Source organism: Drosophila mauritiana, chromosome 2R (assembly GCF_004382145.1).
Source record: "Drosophila mauritiana strain mau12 chromosome 2R, ASM438214v1, whole genome shotgun sequence".
Lineage (NCBI taxonomy): Eukaryota > Metazoa > Arthropoda > Insecta > Diptera > Drosophilidae > Drosophila > Drosophila mauritiana.
The window spans coordinates 21,547,573-21,561,318 of NC_046668.1; the positions used below are offsets into that span (position 1 = coordinate 21,547,573).

At 46.2% G+C, this 13,746-nt stretch overlaps 2 protein-coding genes across 3 annotated transcripts; one reads left to right on the plus strand and one right to left on the minus strand.

Annotated features, from left to right (window-relative positions):
• Positions 1-658: 658 nt before the first annotated feature.
• LOC117136603 lies at positions 659-1,909 on the plus strand. Its single transcript, XM_033297586.1, has one exon. It carries the CDS (start codon positions 786-788, stop codon positions 1,827-1,829), a length of 1,044 nt encoding a protein of 347 aa, XP_033153477.1. The 5' UTR covers positions 659-785; the 3' UTR covers positions 1,830-1,909.
• A 10,030-nt stretch (positions 1,910-11,939) lies between these two features.
• LOC117137804 lies at positions 11,940-13,362 on the minus strand. Of its 2 annotated transcripts, none has more exons than XM_033299479.1 (4): positions 13,274-13,362; positions 12,709-12,774; positions 12,544-12,651; positions 11,940-12,490 (listed from the first exon to the last, which is right to left on the minus strand). In XM_033299479.1, exons 2-4 carry the CDS (start codon positions 12,723-12,725, stop codon positions 12,034-12,036), a joined length of 582 nt encoding a protein of 193 aa, XP_033155370.1. In that variant the 5' UTR covers positions 12,726-12,774; positions 13,274-13,362; the 3' UTR covers positions 11,940-12,033. The 2 variants fall into 2 exon arrangements, with proteins under 2 accessions (XP_033155370.1, XP_033155369.1); XM_033299478.1 differs by lacking the exon at positions 13,274-13,362 and adding an exon at positions 12,984-13,195.
• Positions 13,363-13,746: the final 384 nt, after the last annotated feature.

A 13,746-nucleotide genomic window follows, 5' to 3' on the forward strand; every position in this document is an offset into this window, starting at 1 on the left:
ACCAATAGTTTTAATCGGCTGTTCAGTGACTTCGGTGCCAAGCGATTTAACCACTGTTTAATTCTCCATTAAATACGTTTACACATAATTACATTCGACGCGCCATTTAAATAAGCATCTTCCAGCCGAGCGCAACAATTGCATTGAAAGCTTTTCACTTCTTTCCCATATTCATTGTTAATTTTTATGTCATTTGCGTGCGACCCGAGGGGCACAGTGGTTCCCCCATCTCCGCAAGCGTCGCCCGTGGAAATCCCTGACCGAGGGCCACTTGTCGCCGGAGGAAAACCAAATGAAGAAGCCCACACGGCCCACACGGCCCTCACACACTCACGCACCTCGGCACATAATTTATGTATCGGCGGAATAATGCTTTACGATCTTGGCCTGTCATTTTGGCCCTGTGCTACCTGGGATCCAAAGATTGGCGTGGGACGCTTCGGCTGGAAGGAGATTTCCACATGAACCGCATCCAAATTCGAGTGAAATATGGGAAATGAATATACAGTATCGAAAAGAGATGTGAATTGGAAACGGGCACTGATAAATAATCTATATTGTGTGATTGTAGCTGCATCTTCAAATGCTACTTAAAAAGAGCGAAATATTTCTTGTACTGTTTTTTGCCTTTTAAATGTAGTGTGCTTTCGAATTCCGTTGCTGTCAGTTACTCTTGCTGAATTGCTCAAAATTAGGAGTTTCACAAAAACACAACTACCTTTCTCCAGGGCACAGACGACCAGGTTCGAGACAAAAATGCAAAGTGGCCCACTCTAGGAGTCGCGATGCTATCAAAAATTCTACGTAAATATGGCACACAGAACATGTTCGGCAATCACCATCCGCATAACACCCATGCGAGCAATCCGAGCTGCCCTTGGAAGTCGGGATGCGGATGCGGGCAAGGATGCGTTTGTGGCGACGTCCCCGGCGATTCGCAGCTGATCCGCCGCGGAATACACGACTGGGATCGGCGCAGTGCGGCGCACCACGAGCGCCGTAAGATCATTCCGAAACTGGTGTATCTGCACAATCCGTGGAAGTACCTGGTGACCAAGTTCAATCTGTGGAAGCTCAAGTGGCTCTGGGATCGCGAGTTCAGCGAGCCGGACTTCTTGGAGGGCGCCAAGCAGGCGGCGATCGTGATGACGGACATCATCCGCCAGCAGAGTGCCGACAAGATCAGCGAGTATACGACACCGGTGGGGTTCCAGCAGATCACCCGGGACATGCTGCTCTCCCGCAACGACACGCGCCTCCAGCTGGTCAGGTTCGAGCGGGAGCACCTGCGCCGCGCGATTCCCATGAAGGTGGCTACGCGCCAGAACTTTGGCCGGAAGTACGCCTTCATAGACATGCTCTTTGTGGGCCTGCGGAACACCAAGGACTTTGATACGGCCACCGAGGTGGTGGAGGTCAGTGAGATCATCCGCCGGATGGACAACGAGCTTAAGACACCGCCAGAGGTCGTGGCTGTTCCGCATCGAATTGTTTTCGCCGAGATCTTCATTCGCTTCAGAAGGGACTACACGGCGGATGCCAGAAAGGGTGTCAACCTGAATAGCTATCCCTCATTCAGTGCTCCCACAAGTGCAGATGCAGTTGGCAGTGCAAAGCCCCTGCAGACACCCTTCATTCAGTCGGCCCTAGATCCCATGAAATCCGCCCAGAATCCGTCCACGTCGGCTCTTCCGCAAACGGGAAGGATCCTGCACCGCATGGACGACGTGGGCTGGTCGGTGTCCTTCTACAAGATCCTAACCTTCGACGTCCTCAACTACGATCCGCAGAACAAGAGACACCAGCACCCGTCCGACGATAAGCCTTAGTGTTAGTGATCAGTTTGAACTCTTTGGTGGGAAAATGTATGATAAATTCCAGCTGGCAATAAATTGAACAATGCAACTTCTCCAGCAGTTTGAATAATATATATAGTAAACAAGTTTTTAGATGAATAAGATAAGTAGATATTATTCAATCACTGCAGAGTAAACTCCCATACCGTTTATAATCAAATTCATCCGATGACTTGTTCCCATAACTAATGCCACCATTTAAGCCCATTTTTGCGTGAACTCTTTAAGCTCACTGAAAACCCACAAGTTCACACCTTTTTTTGGGCCACACACGAAAATATGTGTACAAAACGATGTTGTAATGAGCCACATTACACGATTTGATCTTGTTAGCTGATGTTGTGATGTTATTTTTGTCGTTATTGTTGTTTCGGCTCTAATTGGTTTTCCAACATTAGCTTTTGGGCTTGGAGTCTTTCGGCTGTGGGGCTTGGCCTTGGCGTGACCCAATCAATTTAAATATGCCGAATGATTGAAGGAAATAACATAAATAAATTGACTAATGTATGTACATACAACGAGCTCGTGTCATTTGGCGTTTTTACATCGTGCCTAACATATTTTTGCATAATTCGAACATGGTAAATGGTTTTTGGAAATTTACTTTGGAGGTGGTCTCATTGGGAGCCCCACAAATCCAAATTTAATTCAAGTGGAATGGGATGCTAAAGTTATGCTGGTTAGTTATGGGGGAAAGCTCAACCCAAAAACAAGGAAATTCCATATAGATGAGTATGAGTAGTTCAAACTCAGCCATCCATCCACCTTAATGCGACAGACATTTATTCAGTTAAACCCCTGATCCCTGCGCCCGTCAATCGAAACAAGTTGTTTTGACTGCAGTTTTAAAGGACATTTTTCAAAGTGAGACGGCACCACTTCCCTTTCATCCCGCCCAATTCCAATTAGTTGCCCACGGGAAAAGCTATTTGCTCGAGTTAAACAAGACCCAAGTCCCAGGCCAAATAATCCCGACATCCTGCAGTGGCCAAGGAGCGTGAAACAGGACACGAAGGGAGCGAATGCGAATGGGAATGCGAATAACAAGAGCCGTCAAAAGGGAAAGAAATAATTTAAATAAGAAAACACAAGCAGCTGTTGCAGTTCTGAGCCAAAGATGGAAATGTGCCACTCCCAGTCCCGCCGCCACCCCCTTCGCCCTCATCCGACCAGGAGGCAGATAGCTACTGAGGCAGTAACACTGTACAAGCAAAAGGGATAATCTCATTATAATGAAACGCAAGTTATGCACGCGCAGCCGGCAGCCGCTAGATGGCGCCAGTCAAGGCGTCACTCAAGTGTCGCCCGCGCTCTTGGCTTAGGCGTCAAAAAAAAAAAGACTTTAAAAATAGGCAAAAAATCAAATCGGAAAAAGGAAAACAAACCGATGGGAAAGGAAACCGGAGACACAGCTGCTTGTCTGAGACCCGGCTCCACGACTCGGCTTACACAGCTCGAATTGGCCTGGCTTGAGCTGACACGCAAAGCGGCCATCGCAGCAAAAAAAAAAGGAGGAAAATTATAAAAATTTATGTGCTCCCTTCCTTCTGGCCATTCAATCTCTGCGGCAGCCAGCTTCTGTTAGCCTGTCCACTGGATTTGTTGTCCATTTCCAAGGATGTCAGCCGGCAAATGCCTCCGGCCGCTCATAAATAACAAATGGCAAGGAACGCGGCATCCACCAAGTCGAACTTCAGATACCCTTCGCAAGCCAATACAGCTACCACAAAAATTAGAAGCAGGCAACGAAACATTTTGCCATCGATAATCGAGAGGATTCTCAATGAGGAAAGTTGGGAAAGCGATACCGACATAGTTTAACTTTGGAAATGTTGATTCTTCTGAGCAATTTGCTTAGCTACCAGCGGGGCAAGAATTAATTAGACAATCCGAAAGCGGAGAAGATAGGCCGAAAATCAGTAAACCGGCTTAATTCCAAACTCATTTGCAAATATTTACCGAGCCCAGCAAATCGCAGACATCCTAAGCCAAGTCCCTTTTAACCGGACCCGAAACCGGATCGGGATCCCGGATCCCGGATTCCGGATCCCGGCCAGAAAAAGATGAGTGTAACAGGTGTACACGAAACAGCGTCCCCGCTCGATGGGCCCAAAAGTTTCCACCGCCTTTCTGGCCCCTTTTTCTTTTAATTTTCCAAAGATTAATTACAAGTCTGGCGTAATGAGGGGATTTCCGGTGCAGGATTTGCTGCGTCCCTTTTTTTTCTCCTCGGCCAGATCCCGATGGTCGCGTGGTGCTCCTCCTCCCACAGCAGCCCATATTTCTTGCGCTTAATAAAAATTGAATGAAATTTATGAAATATTCGCGCGATGTGCATAGAAATGCGTTCTTCGGGTGGCGGACACCCACCCACCTGCAGTCTGAATCTCAGCCGCGAATCGTTGATCTTCATTAGCGGAACCGCCGTCGCCGCTGCCGGTAAATGTCTTTATAGACATTATTCCCGCAGTCGCCTTCTTGGCAAAGCTTTAAATTTATGGCAACGCATTTGCGGCGCGCGCTGCTACGGCCATGGAGTAAGAAGAAGAACTTGGTAGAGGCAAGAAAGTCTGGCTAATAAAGCGTCGGCGTTATAACACCACCACCCCCCTCTCCATCTCTTTCTCTTCTTTATTAGTTCATTGCTTGGCTGAGGAAATCCCCCCACCAACCCGCTCACACCTTCAACCATATCCATTTACACTCGAGTATTTATCGCCGCTCTTGGCCAAGTTAAAAGGAGAGCTGCGAGACCTCCCTGGGCGCTGGAAGGAGGCACCAGCCACAGCCACACCAGGGCCAGTATAGAGTTGTCACATAATTCCCGACGCTAACAGGCCAAATGCGCTATTAGCACAACATTTGTACAATGCCGCTCCAGATCGAGTGGAACCTTTAGGAGTGGTCGGTTTGGGCCAACTTTCTTGCCATTTTGAACTCCTTTGCACTCAATCATTATTTCCAGCTTCTTAAACTATTCTAACATTTTTCCAACGTGCCAACATAACCTTTACATTTCAGTGTTTTATTTATTCCAATAAGAATTAAAGCCAAACACCAAGCCAATTGGAAGACAGGGACAGCTATAAGTTCATACTTCCCCTCTGCATCTCTATTACCTTTTCACTCTTGCCAGCAACATTCTGTCTCGTTTTATGAGCACACAAGCAATACTTTTTCGCGCCTTTTATGAATTCCGCGGAAAATGTATGTGTATCTACAGTTGTATGCCATTCCCGGAACAAGTAAAAAACAATAACAAACTGAACCCACTTAGCATGACAATCGATTTGGGTGCCCACGGCACTGATTTAAACGAACATGTTTTAAAGTTTAAAGAACTGGGCCACAAGTTCGATTGCCCTTTAAATTGCCACTTGGCGCCAAATATTTATTACGCTCGGTTTGTCTGGTTCGCTGTCAGCTTTTAGTGGAATCTGCATAAATCGAAAATATTTCAGCAAAAGTTGTGTCTTTAATTTAAAACACATTTCGCGTTCCCCTTGGGGTGCGGTCGCGATGCACTTAGAGAAAATGGGAGGGCTTTTGCAGGGAAGTTACCATCGAAGTCATAGCCAAACATACATACAACCACACAATATATGTATGTATATATACCCAAAGAGCAGTATTCTATGTTTTTATTTTCATTTAACCATCAGCAGATTTGTACCTTTATTTCTCCCTGTGCATTTGGACATTCTGCCAAAAGGGAAAACATTAAAAATAACGAAAAGCCAAACTGAAACATAAATAAATCTGAAATTTTAAGCACTCAAAATCCGGCAAAGCACAAACACACACGCACACCCAGCTGCACACACACACACTTGCATTCATAAGCTGTTTGCGACTCGAAAACTTTTGTTTTTGAAAGTTCTTCGGTTTGGGGACGTTGTTTTTTTACTTTCTCCCTTCTCCCTCTCGCCGCACGTAAAACATGCAATTTCTTTCGGTTTCGCAACGTTCGATTGTTGCGGTGAGAAAGGGGGCGGCGGGAGCAGGGGGCATGGCAGGGCAGCAGCTGCAATAACAACAACGAACGAAAACAGCGGCGACAAGGACAAAAGCCAACAATGGGTTATTAGTGGCACTTAAGCAAACACGCGGCCAAAAGGGCTGGCTGACCAGGGGGGCGTGGTCGGGGTCGAATGCCACAAGGAAGTGTGTGCGAGTGTGTGTGTGGCATGTGTGTGTGAGCGGTCTCTGCGGTTCTTGTTGCCACTGCCGTCGTCTGATTTATCGCCAAGATGTGGGCGTTTTTAATTAATTTCACTGCACCGCCGCTCAGCGCAGATTTCCAGCTCATAAAGAGCGAATTTGCAGCAGGGGAAAAAATCAACAGCCATGTGGTATTTAGTTAAGACCCTGAAGAGCTGCAACTCCTTCAAAAGTGCCTGGAGTATCGCCAAGTGGCGGACAGCATTGTGGTTACTTGGCTCAAGTGTGAATACAAATTATTCACACAGCCGCACAGCTTGGCGAGTTTGAATAGCACGGCAAACAGAAGAAAGTCCAAGGGAAATATTTCAAAACCCTAAGGGCTTCCAACAAATAATAATATATAAAAGACAAACAGAGATGTTCACATTCATAAGTAAAATTTAGAATCAATTTAAGATGCATCTTTAAGTTGTATCTTAAAACTGCGAAGATCCTCGCAAGCACTGCACTCCAATGGCAAACGCACAGCAAACACAGAACTGCGAAATAATTAGATTTTCTGGGGCTAATTTGGTGTTTCCTTTTCTGCTCGGGCAAACTTTCGCCTTGGCTTTTAATTCTAATTTTGACGCGGGCTTAGCGCTAATTTACTTTCAACTTGAATTTCTGTGGAGTTTGGCGTGCAGCCGAAGAAGAAGTTTCCAAGACTCGCCCAGATAATCTCGACGAGAGTGTCACTTTGCTGATGCCTTCGCACTTCGGGAGCTCTGGCCAAATATGGAGGGACTCTGCGGGACAAAAGAATGCCAAGTTGCGCCATATCACTTACCCGGAACTTCGAAGGGAACGATGGGATGGGTGAACTTGGATGCGGTGCTGGCTGCTCCTTGGGCCACAATAAATTCATTAGCCGGCTGCAGCTGAATATGAAAATCGCGCGGAAGAACTAATTATGCTGCGAATAGTGTTGCACTATTAAATTTCACTTTGTTGCATGCATAACGTTCATTACGCGCCTGCGAGCGCAAATTGAACCCGTTTCTCACTTAATGAGAATTCTGCGGAAATCTCCCAGGGCTGCTTTAATAAATCGATAAATGCCTCATAAAAATACTGAGCCATTTGCAGGGACAGCGCGCTGGAACTCCAACTATTTGAATTTGTTTTAGCCGAAGCTAGCAAAGTAAAATGTTTGTATAAAAATAAAAAAACTGGGCGGGGCATGCAAATAGTAAATAAACGGACGGCACCGAAATGGAAACCAATTAAAAGCAAACAGCCAGTTTGTTATGTTGCCCGATGTCGTGTATGCAAATATTTTTGCATCCAGGCGATGTGCGAAAAGTGATTTAAAAGTTTAATTCACGGCCAACAATGGGGGCGGCAATAAAAGGGTTTGGGATTCCCAATTACAAAATAATTTAAAAAAAATCGATTGTAAGCTGCCAGTGTTTGAAAATAGCAGGGACTTCGGATAAAGTGTTGCATACTTGTAGGCGCAAATTAAGGAGATTTCGAAATTATTTCGATAATTTTTCCAATGTTTTTCTGTGGAAAGTTGCCAGCCAGTTGGTCTCATAACTTAAATTTGAACTTTTGGCACTCCGCATGGTAATTAAAGCGCATAAACAAGTCAATATCTGCGACTTTTCAGCTGTCGCCCGAATAGAAAGAGTGCCAGAAAGGGCCAGTTAATTGATTTACGACCTTCAATAAAACCGTAGAAGACAACTTATCATTACCACCACCCCGTTTCAAAGGCGGCTAAGCTAAAACAAACTAATTTCAGGCCAGAAACCGAACGAGGGCCATAAAGCAAGTTAACGATCCAGCGAAAAAGGGAGAGAGCTGAAAACTGGGAGCATCCGTGACATTGAAGGGCCCCAGCCGAAGAGTTCTGCAATTAGTGTAAACACAAACGATGACACTCTCCACGGACCAAAGGCCACAGAACCGAGCCAATTTCCAGTGCCAATCCAGGCTGCCAGTGCTCCAAACCTCCAGTTCTCCGGATCTCCAGACACTTTAATATTTAACGCCCCTGGGAGCTGGCGACAATGAGGCAAACAACGAGTGTTCCACGAATATGTTCGTGATCATAAAATTATAATTTATGAACAAAAAGCAGCGGGCAGGAGCATGCAGTTTGGAGTATGGAGTGTGGAGTAGGGAGTATGGAAGCTTATCTCATCTCCGGCATCTCCAAGTGCGCCCATATGGAGGACGCGCGATGCCGAGATGGAGATGCAGATGCACCAACCGACCCAACAACCCGACAACGATGACAACGTTTGGAGCGATTTCGGAGCGCGGCTCGCGTCAATTTTCTGGAGTGAGTTCGAAAGGGAAGAAGCTCGCTCTGGACCCTTGCACTGAGAGAAAATACCAGCTGATTTTGAAATTCCACACCTTTAGAATACCAAACAGAAGGCACTTCATTTTGAACAATGAGTAGGTAGTAGTTATATGCTAGGCTTTAAAGAGATGACCCTACTTAATGCTTTGCTGCCCCCTTTTAACCACCATTTTCTCTCAGTGAGCCGGTCCCTTTTTCAGAACCGCCTGTCATGGGGGTGATTGTTGTTATTGTTATTCCGGTTGCTCTTTCTGTTTCCAGGAAAGACGCCGCGGGCCCTGGTCGCTGGTAACTGGTTACTTGGACAATATTTTCATATTTATTCAGGCTCGGACTCGACTGACATTGGTAGCCAGATCCCGAGGAGCATCCCAGTTGCTCCGCAGCGAAACTAATTTGCGGTTCGGCTGTCCGTCGAGTCATCTGCAATTTCCTCTCGAGAGCAGAGGCTCTGTGTTATTGTGCCACGCCCACCGGCAAGCAGGCCTAATAAGTTGCCTCCTTCGCAGGGAGACCATTTTGGGGTCAACTTCCCGGGGGCTCCGACACACGCATCGCATGGTATCTCTGTACGGAGCTCCCATTTCCCGCAACCCCAAAAGATTCGATTTTGTGAAACATTTTGGCCGGCTTCTGTAGCTTAATTAAATTCTTTTCACTTGTTCTGCTCTGCGGCGCTGATTGAGTCTGCGTAAAAATCAAATTAGTTTAGTGGGAAAGTTTATCAATTAAGTGGCCGGGCTTCTTTCTCTAGGCCAAGTGCATTTGATTGGGTTCGCGCGAAGTTGATGGCCAGAAGTGTAGAGAAATTAAAGTCATGGCTAGTTACTTATATTCCGAAATCACCTTAATATATATATTTATACTTTAGATTAATGTGGTGTTTAAAGCTGCGAGCATAACCTTCTCTTTAAATGTAATCTTAGCCAATTACTCACTCGGTTCTCGCCGAGTCTGAGCCATTGTCATTTTCCGCGCCTTTGTTGCCTGCGAAATTAAAAATGATCGCCATCGTCTCGATGACTCCACGCCAGGCTCCACCGCTCATTGTTATGGGGCTCTGCGGGACCTGCGGTCTCGCCGCCAGGATCATAACTCACAGCCGCATCGGAGATTCCTCGAGTGCTCCTTGCCTTCTGCCTCCTGCCTGCTTCCTCCTGCCAACGGGAGGAGCATCCTGGCCAGCCAGCAGGCTATAATTTAAACGCGCTCTATTATTTATTTGAGCATATGTCAATGGAACTTATTTATTTATTCACGCCAGCAATAATAAACAAAAAGTCGCGTATGCGCATGCAGATGCGAAATGCGAATAAAATCGGCGGCCGTTAATGAGCAAGGGGGGCGGTGTGGGGAAACTCCGGGAAAAGGGCCGAAAATGGGGTGGAAAAGCGTGGGGGGGAAGTGAGGGTTGTTTGCAGGGCTTATGCCGCAGCGATGGCAACGCGTTGCTGACGTTAATTGACCGCAACAATTTTTTCGCCGCTGCAGTGTGCAGTAAATTTTAATGAAATTGCTGCCATCGCCACGCCCACCGATATAAGTGGGCGTGGCCAATCGGCCCCCGCCGCCCCCGCGCCCAATGTGCTGATGACGTGCTGTCAGCGACACTCACTTCGTGCCGCTTGTTGCATGCGACAGAGGCGCGGATAAAAATGAAATAAAATACAAAAAAATAAAGCTGAAATTAAACGCGCAAAAAATTAAAATCTATAAAGGAATGCGAGATATAAAAATTATTTACGACTCGGAGCTTAATTCGCGATCCTCTAGCCTCGCCCCGCCCGTTTGTATCGCTGGCCATTTTTGATGTGGCTGCATTTATAAATTAATTAAAAATAAATTACTTTATGTTGCATGTCCAATTTCGTTAAAGTTGCCAATGCAACAGCGGCGCTGAAAAAAGGCACAATTATGCAGAGACAGTTGACAAGAAAGTGTTGGAAAAAAAAAGTTGAACTTGCAAAGTTGTTTTTATGGCCATCAGCAATATAATTAAATGGCATTATTGAAACTTTTTTATTAATCAGTGCGGCAACTTAATATGTTTTAGTTGTGCTTCAGCCCCATTTGGAGCACCCAAATGGGTAATTCCATTGCTCTTCTGGATCAGCACCTCTGCACCTTACGTTGCACGTGCAACATGTGTACCCATAGATAATCCCTTGTGTGCACATAATGCACCTCATATTTGCTCGGGCCAAACACCCAGATTCCGCCGACTTAATGTCGCATTAAGATGGCAATCCCGACTCGTATCCCATATAAATCCACCCGGAGCTCCGAACGCGGATTGCGGGAGAAGGTGGATGGGAAGGTGGGGGTCAGGAGATAAAGTTGCTGCAAAGATGGTGCAGATAAATTTCCATGTTGTCACACCTTGCAACTCGCATGCCACATAAATATATTTCCACTTCGAGCCGCCGAAAGGTGACACTGCCTGCATTTTCTGCACCTCTGTGTTTTTTCAGCCCTTTTTTTTTTTGGACTGGACTGAGGTAAATAAAGATATCACAAGGTAGCACCACTCGATTCCGCATTCAGAGGCACCCCGAATCCCCAGGGCCAGCTTCCTCGCAACTTTTGGCCGCATCGAAAGTGAATTATTATTGAATGCCAGTTGAAAGAAAAAAACAAGTGAGGATGGGACCTTCTCGGAACTGGCCGCATTTAATTTATTGGGAATATTTGATGTTTGATTTTTCGCCTTGTCCCTCTCGTTTCTTATCGCCTGGTCAATGACATTATGTTTTCGCCAGACACTTTCGAATTCGGGGAAAAGCACAATATTAGCTTATCAGCAGAAAGAGAGGTTCCAGTTTGAATCTGCCAAAATAATGCACGTAATGGAATTGTGCAGAGCATATTATTTCAGCGGATTGATAAGGCGCTTTGATTAAGATAAGCGAGCTAACTGGAAAGGGAATGTAACGAAAGTTACGAAGATACTAATCTGTAAGAATAAGTATCTCACATCATATGCCTTTGAGCTCCGTTTAACCCGACGACGAGGAGCCGATTAACTACGAGTCCAATCTACGTGGAAATCAATTAGCAACTGCCGGTTTGCAGGCCATAAAAGTGAAAATCCGGAGCAGACAGCATAATGCCACCCAAGAGCTGTCAATGCAGGGAGACCACACAAGTGGACGCAGGAGTGGGGGAAAATGAAGCCTGGTCACGCACAGGGGAGATGGACGCAAAGGAAGGGGGCGTGGCGTGGAAGATAGAGATCCCGATTGCCAGCTCGAATATGAAATTATTCAAATGCAGCCACAACATATAAATTTAAGTTAATCCGCACAGCTGGACGCCGCCTCAGTCCCCAGATCCCCGGAGCGGATCTGGTTAGTGGGGATCTATATAGAGCTATATATCCATAGCGGGTACAAGGACTCTGAGCTGCCAGCCCGCTGATGGGCGCCAGCTTTTAATCATTATTAATTATCCAAGGGCCAGGTCGGAGGAGTATAAATCACTTGTGCTGGCGCTGCAGCATTTCCAGTGGGAGGAGCGGCTAATCTATTCCAGGCCAACTTGCAAAACGCTAAGGAATGCGGCTAATTACAGGGTGGCCAGTGGAGTAGCCACCATTTATTTATATCAACGTGAATCGAAATGATACGATTAACTACTACATGTAGGTAGTAGGAGGATCTAGAAACTGCTGGCCGGCGATACAGAGGGGTCGACGTCCATATCGAACTCCATGTTGGCGCCTTGTTCCTCGATTTCTTTAGCCCTATAGATGGTGCACATTTCCGCGTGCTCACACCTAAGCGCTTTCCTGGCCAGATGTTCAGCCTCGCTGAGGTTTATGAAGTCACTCCAGTCGTGCGATAGAATGCCCACAATGTTCTCCGTATCTGTGCCCTTTGCGGCATATATCACCATGCGGGACTTCCCAGACTCCATGCTGAATAAGTGGAGACCCTTGCTGTCCTGTCCAGCTATCAGGACATTCGGGGACTCGGCGTTCTGGTACTTGTCGCAAAACATGTCCCGCACCTGGGACACGGTCACCTTCTGGCCGCGATCCCGGACCAGTTGTTCCACCTTTGAACTCACTTCCAGAACTATTTTCCGATCGATGCCGGAACGAGGTGCGCAGCAGCTGAAAAATTAGTTAGAAGTTATTTGAACCCAATGCAAATTGCGTAGTCTTACTAAATGCGGTCATCTATCAGATACATTTCGTATTCCTTCGAGTCAGTGGCCAGTATCACGGCGTTGGTACTCTTAAGACCCACGATGTTGCCTTCGATCGACATAGAACTGTGGGAATCAATAGCTAGTAAGTAAGAGAATACATGGTTCCAGTCACAAGCTCACCTTTCATCTTCCATCATTTTGAAATAGACTCCCAAAAGCGTTCGAGCAGAGTGCCAGTTAAATGAGCTGCAAAGATTATTTAAAACTTTAAAAGGGCTTGGGAACTATATAATAAATTTGAGCTGGGTGCAAAGATCTCGTGTGTCTTTCAAAACAAATATTTGCTCAAGTAGATTAAGGCCAACTAATTGTCCACGCCTGTGTGGCCCAGAAGCGTGGCTATCCATTGTCTGGAAGTAAGCGATATTGGCAGCCCGAGGCTGTGCGTCACCTACGCTGGATAGCGATCTTCAGATGGCGATGGCGATGATGATGATGATGATGGGGTTTCGCCTGGTTGGCACTGGCCAAGAAACGCGTCTATGCGCGGAGTGTCGAGGCAGCTGCACCTGCTCCTCCGCGAGGGAGCAGACCCTAAAAATAGATCCAACCAGTTGGCGAAGTCAAGACCAGAAGGCCTCGGCATGGGAGATACTTTAACGAGCCTATCAATTTAAAGACACTGTCCGCGCAACGATGTAATCGATGTGTTAATTAGCCTAAGCAGGAACAGGGATCAACCTACCTAGAGTCCGAGTGGATTTGAGCCTATTTACAAGATTCTGGATCTGAATGTTGGACGCACAATTAAAAGCCAACTTGATTGCCACTGAGAACAGGGTTCACATTCCACGTCAAAAGGGATTTGCTTTCAAATTAATAAGGCCCTGACAGGTGTTCAAAATTAATACTTGTTTTAATGCCAGCTCTATTTGCGGTATAATGTACACTTCATACTACACACGATGCAAAAAGTGGCGCTTCAAGGGAGTGGAATGCATCATACAAATGTGCACTATTAATTAAATAAAATAGCCTTAATGCTAATTAACATGTGCTAAAGTATTTTTTACGTGGGTATATTGGACTTGACAAAGAACGCCATCATCTATCAACTATGGGTGTTAGTTCAATTAACTTTAATCGGCATTGGCTGTCAGGCTTTTTCCAATTACCAATGGCCACTTGGCTCTTGACAGAGGCTGTTCCCTCTGTTTT